The sequence below is a fragment of the Buceros rhinoceros genome, unplaced genomic scaffold, assembly GCF_000710305.1.
Source record: "Buceros rhinoceros silvestris isolate BGI_N320 unplaced genomic scaffold, ASM71030v1 scaffold38918, whole genome shotgun sequence".
Lineage (NCBI taxonomy): Eukaryota > Metazoa > Chordata > Aves > Bucerotiformes > Bucerotidae > Buceros > Buceros rhinoceros.
The window spans coordinates 627-7,893 of NW_010426996.1; the positions used below are offsets into that span (position 1 = coordinate 627).

A 7,267-nucleotide genomic window follows, 5' to 3' on the forward strand; every position below is an offset into this window, starting at 1 on the left:
TGCCTGAACCCATGGCAAAGCAGGGATCACTGTGTCTCAGGCTGTGCTGGGAGTATCCTCATCTTCTTTCTAAAAACTTTCCATGGGGCAGTAAATAAAAAAAGAGGGGAGAGGCAGCCCTGTAGAGTTTGGAGGAGAGCTCTGAGCCTAAAAGGCCTGGAGGGCTGATCCTGGGGCAGTTGATAACTTCTGCCAGGCTACCAACTCCTGGAGTCCCTGCAGGTCTTGCCATGGAGGTAATGGGGTTGCTGGAAGGGTTGAGCATGGTACTTTTCTTCCAGCTGGGCTGGATGAGCTTTCTCGTGGGTCCTCCATGAAGTCATCCAGTGGTTTTGTCAAAAAATGTGCCAAGACCAGATGGGGACAGCACTTGACTCCCATGTCCTTCAGGTGCTAACAGATGTTTGCCCCCAAATGGCTTCTCCAAGTGTCACTCACTTGGGTGACAGCACAATGGGGTCCTTTAATCCCTGTCTTTCTGCTTCCTATGTGATTTATCCTGCAGCAAAACAGAGTAAGCGAAGCACCATCAGCCTGTTGTGGTGGGACGGTGCTGGGGGAGCTAACGGGGTTTTGGGCCTCTCACTCCATCCAGGATGTGCGACCGCAACGGCGGACGGCGGCTCCGGCAGTGGCTGATTGAGCAGATCGACAGCGAGATGTACCCTGGGCTCATCTGGGAGAACGAGGAGAAAACCATGTTCCGCATCCCATGGAAACATGCCGGGAAGCAGGACTACAACCAGGAGGTGGATGCATCTATTTTCAAGGTAGGGGCAGATGGTTCATACCTTTTCTCCACGACTCCTGATGCTGTTTTGCCCTTGCTGACAGTCCCACTGGTGGGAGATGGCCATGTTCTTGGTGGGTTTTGCATCCCTGACCCTTGCAGGAGGTGCTTCACCCTGCAGTTGGCCTCTTCTGAGGGTGTTTATTCCTTTTGGTACTGTTTGGCCTATTTGAAGCCTGGTCTGACATGAGAAGGAGCTGGATGTGCTCCTCTTGACCTGCTCTAAACTCCTTTGAGGCTCTTTTTGAGAAAAGGCTGGATTTAGCGAAAAGACTGGATTTAGCAAAAAGGCTTTGCAGGAGGGAAGTAACATCTGGAATTCACTGAAGGGGGGGATTTCCAGTTTCAGGGGGGAAAAACTGGAAAATTCCTTTCTGAACCAAAAAGGTCAGGAATTGCCCAGGAATTCCCTTCCCTCTGCCCCCACTTCCAAATATCTGTACTGGTGAATGAGTTTGCTCTCAGAGCAGTGACAGCGGGTTGGTGGCTGGTTCGGGAGGACTGAGATGGGATTGCGGGCATTCAGCTGTCTGAAAATACAGCGGTATCTATAAATTAATACATATATGTAAAAATACATATTTTACAATCTCCCTTTGGTGGTAAAATATGTTTTTCCACCAAAAGCACAAATGATGTTCTGATCTTGTAAAGAAACCAGCTTCCAGGAGCTGGAAAATGGGGTTTATTTTGATTTTTGAGGTGTTAGCAGGTCCTTAGGAACACCACTGCTTCAGCAGCAGTTCCTCACATCCCCAGCAGCTCCTGAGCTGTTGCTGCAGAGGTGAAGCCAAATATTATGACCTTGCCCTCTGCTTTTTAAACCCAGGGTGCTGCAGCCCTTCCTGGGTGCATTGCTGGGGCAGGAGATGCTGTTGTGCCCCCAGACACCTGGCTGTGTCTGCAGCCTGGGGGTGAGATGGGCAATGGGATGGCTGAGAGGTGGAGAGGAGGAGATGCAAGATCCTCCCTACAGCTCCAGCCACTTTGCCCCTGGGGTTGAGGGGCTTTGCAAGCTCACCTGGAGGATTATTTGTTGCTGTTGTTTTAGGCCTGGGCTGTTTTCAAAGGCAAGTTCAAAGAAGGCGACAAAGCAGAGCCGGCCACATGGAAGACGCGGCTGCGCTGTGCTTTGAACAAGAGCCCCGACTTCGAGGAGGTGACAGACAGATCCCAGCTGGACATCTCCGAGCCCTACAAGGTCTACAGGATTGTGCCAGAGGAGGAACAGAAATGTGAGTGCCCTGGTAAGGGACCCGACTGCTGGTGCACGTCGGTCCTGTGAGTAACCATGGGCTTGTGCTGCTGACCTATAGCTGAGCGGAGCTTCCTGGACAGACTCTACTCTTGTGCTGTGATGCTTTGCTTGTCCTGCTTTGCAGATGTCCCCTGTGTCACTGTGGTGGCAGGAGGAGGAAGGACAGGCTTTTTTTTCCCCCTTCTCCCCACAAACACCTGATTAGGATCCAGTTGTGGGGGGAGTAACTACAGCATCGCATCAGCCTCCATCCCACAAGGATGTTGTAGGGACAAATCCAAAATCCCCCCACCCTTGGGTGGGTACTGGAACCCCAGTGCCTGCCCTGGGATGGCAGGGAGCTGCAATAAATCCCTTCGCTCTTGCCAGCAGTGATTACAGCAGCAGTAATTTCACCGAGAGCAGTTGCTGCTGTGATCTCTGGTGCAGCGCAGGTCATGCTAAGTATATCTCTGTTTGTGGTTAGGTGTGTGTGTGCTTTTTTCTGTCTTTTTTTGAGGTAAAAACCTTGTAAAGAAAAAAAACCTTGCCGTCAGGAAACCTGCCTTTAGCATCTCGGTCTCCTCTGGCTGCGTTCACACAGGGGGCTCGTGGCTGCTATGCAAATGGTGCTTCAGGTTCCCACCGGCAGCATGACTCTGCTGGGGTGGCTGGTGGAAAAAGGAGAAGCAGCAGCAGCCCCGGTCTCTGGGGTGCTCAGAAAACCCCCAACCCTCCCCCCTTCTTGAACTCGGTCGCTGCTACTGGCCAGGTTTTTGATTTGCCTTGCTGCTGGTTGCTGTGCTCTGGGGCAATGGGTTGTAAACTGGTTTGTGGTCCTGAAAAGCAGCTCTGAGTGGAGCTGGAGGAGGCTGCAAGCCCACCTTCCACGCACACACCCCCTCCTACCCACCCCCCTGCCCTGAGCTGCTGCGCTGTGGTTCTCAGTTTCATAACTTTCGTGGGGTGAAGGGTTTCTAAAACTCAGCGGCAAGATGAGGCTCTGGGGGGTGTGTGTGTCCTCACTGCATCCCCGCTCTTCTTCCAGGCAAAGCGGGCATTGCCAACGGGAGCAGCCTGAATGATGTCACGGAGATGGACTGCAGCTCCTCTGCCATCGATGACCTCATTAAAGAGGTAAGCCCTCACTGATGGTGTTGATGGGCTGATGGTGTTGAGTTGCCTGAGAGTGTTGCCTTCCTAAAACAAAGCTTTGGGAACCAGCCTGGTGAGCAGCGCTGGGTTTTGCAGCTCTTCCATGTGACCCAGCGCTGGGCCGTGGTTGTGATGAACAGCTAGTGCTTTTGATTTGCATCCAGGCAGGCAAGACCTTTGTGGGGGGCTGGAGGCTGTTTCACAGCTCTGTTCCCCCTCTTGGTGGTGTCATCTTGGGCTGCTGCTTCTCAGTAGCTGTCAAGGCTGTTATCTGACTGTTTGGTCTGGGGAATGCCTAACTTGATCTTTCCAACAACAAATCTTGTTGGCATCCCTGGCATTGCCATTTGGACCCTCTCCAATCGCTGTAAGAGTCTCAGTGCAGGGCAGCGGCTGCCTGAGGCATCGAACCTGCTCTGATCTCGGTGTTTGGTCTTGCACAGCCCTCCCGCGTAGATGAATACCTGGGGATTATCAAGAGAAGCCCCTCACCCCCCCAGGAGACCTGCAGAAACTCCCTGATACCCGACTGGTGGGTGCAGCAGCCCAGCCCTGGTAAGTAGGTGACAGTGTGTGTGGTGTTTGATAGGTCTGAGTGTTTTGTTCAGGGCAGAAAAAACTTGTTGAACAGCAAGGGATAATGGACAACAGTTGTATTTTATCCTCATTATTAAGAGCTCTTAAAGCCCTAGTTCTGGGTGCTGTGCTCCGTACTGGGCACCCAACGGTGCGCACTGCACAGGGTTAAATCCACCTGGGAGTATCTGCTGGTATCTCCTGTGTAGGAGCTGGGAAGCCTGATGTGTCTGGGAGAGAAAACTGGGGGGCTGGGAGGGGAGAGTGGGGTTTGGGAGCTGGGCACGTAGCCTCAGTTTGGTGTTCTCTGCCCACAGCATTGTCCCTGATGAACGGATACCCTGTCTACGAGGAGCATCATTCAGGTAAGGCAGCTCCTCTCCTTGGCTCTGGACTGTGGCCATCAAAAGCCACTTTGGGGCTCAGCCTCCTGTGCGGCGGCAGAAGGTGGCTCTGACTCTGCTCCCCACCTTGGGGGAGGCTTTCCTTTGGGTTTGGAAGGTGCTGCACCCTACTGAGGATCCATGGGGTTTGCATACTGAGCAGGGACACATCCTGCCTGGTGGCCTGTGACTGTGGCCCTGAGATGCTGGGATGAGCTCCTGGGTGGAGCAGAGGCAGCTGGAAGGGGTGTGGTATCGGAGGTTTTACTTGATCCATGCTGCTATCCTCCTCTGGGCTGGAGGAGATGTCCTCTAGCAAGTAGGAAGTCTCCAAGTGTGGCTTGCTCCCAGGATATTTTGCTGTCCTTGTGGGTTTTGGATGCTGCAGTGAAGATCGGGCAGTGTTTGCCTTCTCCTGATGGGTGGTGTACCTTCCCATCCACTCCCAGGTTACTCCTTGATGGCGATCAGCTTCTTCTATAGTGGGAAGCTGGTGGGCCATGTCACCACCTCATACACCGAAGGCTGCCGGATCTCGCTGAATCAGCCCTCCAGCCATGGCGAGAAGCTCTACGCCCCAGATGCCCTGGAGCACGTGAGGTTCCCTTCAGCCGACACTATCCAGAATGACCGCCAGAAGCAAATCACCAGGAAGCTCTTTGGGCATCTGGAGAGGGGTGTCCTGCTGCACAGCAACAAGCAGGGCATCTTCATCAAGAGGCTGTGCCAGGGCAGAGTCTTCTGGAGTGGAAACACAATGGTCTACAAGGACAGGCCCAACAAACTGGACCGGGATGAGGTGGTGAAGATATTTGACACCAACTTGTTCTTTAGAGGTTTGTAGGAACGTTTCCCTCTTTCTACTTGGTTTCTTGGTGGGGTTGAAAGGGTTGAACCCTTAGCCTTGGAGCACTTTGGAGTCATCCCTGTCCGTCACTGATGGGTTACCCAAGTGCTCTGGATGAGCAGCTGATGCTGCCAGAGCCAGGAAGGAATAACCTGGTGTTCCTTGTCACTTACCAAATTCCAGTTGAAGGCTTTGCACCACAAAGATGGTGTCTCTTGAGCCCCTGGCTTTCTTCCGTGGTCCCAAAGGCCTGTGTCAATGGCCAGCAGCCTGCAGCAGGCAGCTTCCAACTGTTCCTCTCTCCTTGCAGAGCTGCAGCAGTATTACAACAACCAGGGCCGCTTCCCAGACAGCAGAGTCACGCTGTGCTTCGGGGAGGAGTTCCCAGACACGGTGCCACTGCGGTGTAAACTCATCCTTGTCCAGGTATGGAGAGCTGCACTTTGGAGCTCTGCTGCTGAATTACTCCCTTGTCTGGACTATGTTGCCCCCCCAGCTTTTTTTTCTTCCCCCCAAGCTAGGGATCTATCTTCAACTCCTGGAGCCATTTGGGTGACAGAATTGGTGGGGTGGCAGGTGTGGCATGAGGATTGGCGTATTCACAGCCTCCTGAGAGGTGCTTGGGCTGTTGCTTGTCAGAATCCTTGATCTGGGTAGATCATGTTTGCAAACAAAGCTCCCAAATGGCAAAAGCTTTTCTAAACTGCTGAGGAATCTGTTTGCTTCTTCCAGTTGGGACCTTTGCCCTCTCCTGTGGGAAATGGGGGAGTAAATCCCTGGAATGGTTGAGTTAAGGGGCAGCCCCAAGCTGAGCAGCCAACAGATGTAGTGAACCACTGTGGCGGGCAGCGGCAGGGTTGGGAAACCTGCAGGAGGGTGAAGGAAGGGGTGTGATAAGAGGGACAATCCCCTTGGCTCTGGCCAGAAACTTCTCTCTGGAGAATCTGAAGTAATTCTGGGATATCAAGGCCTTGGGGTAATGCAGAGGGTGTTTCTGAAGCCCCCACCTAGTGTGGGACCCTCTTGGGCCAACGAGGCTGAGGCAGCAGGGACATTGCATGCAGGGCATAGGGAGAGTGGCACATCTACCTGTGAGCAAGCAGAGACCCACCAAGTCCATGAGGTCCTGGAGGGGATTTTACAAGTTCAGAGGCTGGTCCTATACCTCCCTGCACAACTTTGACTTGGTCGCCTCTTGCCTTGGATCTCTGCACCAGAGAATCACTCTGCGTGTGCTGGGACATCACCCAGTCTGTCCTCACCATCCTACAGCTCTTCTGGGAGAGGAGCTCTTGTGACTGCTCCTCCTTTTCTCCTGAAGGTTGCTTGTGGAGCTGGACCTGTTGGCCTGGCTAGACCTGGCCACCCAGGTCTATTTGGCACATCTGCTCTGCTGTGTCTCTCCCACCCCATCCCCTGCTGCCTGGGCTGGTGGGGGTGGATGACAGCAGCGCGAGATGCCCAAAGAGGTTTCTCTTCATTCAGTGTCTTCATGACTTCTCTTTTACGTAGGTGGAGCAGCTGTGTGTCAAGCAGGTGGTGGAGGAGGCTGGGAAGACCTGCAGCAGCAACCCCATGCTCCCCATAGCTGATGAGACCCACCATGACCAGGTGTATAGGATCTTCCAGGACATCTGTGCCACGCACCAGCGGCCGCTCTTCAGAGAAAACCAACAGATTGCTGTCTGAGCTTCCTTCTCCGCAGACGCACTGCAGTGGCTTGGGTTGGTCTAGAGCCGGTTTGATCCCATTAGTGCCTCAATTCCCCTTTTGGAAAGCTGGTTTTTGTTCTTTGCAGTTTCCAGTCTGTATAAAAACAGCAGTGAGGAAGCAGGTTGGACTCTCGGCGTCTGTCCTGCTAATGGTTTTACTGGTAAAGATGCCTCCTGTACCAAGCAGGATGGTCCTGGTCCCATTGTCTATAGCTGAGGGCTGGGGGAGGAGGGAGCAGGAAGTGTCGGAGCTGTGCGGGCAGGTCAGGGCTTGGTGTTGTCTTTGTTAATGGCCAGTCAAGCAGCAGAACCCCAAATCAACAGCTCTAACAACCTGCCCCAGTGATCTGCAACTGGGACCTTGCCAAAAACAGCAATTTGGTAGGAGGTGACTTGAAAAAGCCTTAAAATGCTCAAATGTAGGAAATTCCTCCGAACCCCAAATCAACAGCTCTAACAACCTGCCCCAGTGATCTGCAACTGGGACCTTGCCAAAAACAGCAATTTGGTAGGAGGTGACTTGAAAAAGCCTTAAAATGCTCAAATGTAGGAAATTCCTCCCAGAAA

At 53.1% G+C, this 7,267-nt stretch overlaps 1 protein-coding gene across 1 annotated transcript; it reads left to right on the forward strand.

Moving 5' to 3' along the window:
- Positions 1 to 591: 591 nt before the first annotated feature.
- IRF8 (interferon regulatory factor 8) lies at positions 592 to 6,795 on the forward strand. Its single transcript, XM_010141709.1, has 8 exons — positions 592 to 770; positions 1,842 to 2,025; positions 3,076 to 3,164; positions 3,626 to 3,737; positions 4,076 to 4,123; positions 4,591 to 4,977; positions 5,299 to 5,414; positions 6,501 to 6,795. Exons 1-8 carry the CDS (start codon positions 597 to 599, stop codon positions 6,675 to 6,677), a joined length of 1,287 nt encoding a protein of 428 aa, XP_010140011.1. The 5' UTR covers positions 592 to 596; the 3' UTR covers positions 6,678 to 6,795.
- Positions 6,796 to 7,267: the final 472 nt, after the last annotated feature.

Coding starts and splice junctions, on each gene's coding strand:
- IRF8 (XM_010141709.1), top strand. CDS start 597: ATGTGCGACCGCAACGGCGGACGGCGGCTCCGGCAGTGGCTGATTGAG. Junction 3,165..3,625: donor TCGATGACCTCATTAAAGAG/GTAAGCCCTCAC, acceptor GGTCTTGCACAG/CCCTCCCGCGTAGATGAATA. Junction 4,124..4,590: donor CTACGAGGAGCATCATTCAG/GTAAGGCAGCTC, acceptor ATCCACTCCCAG/GTTACTCCTTGATGGCGATC.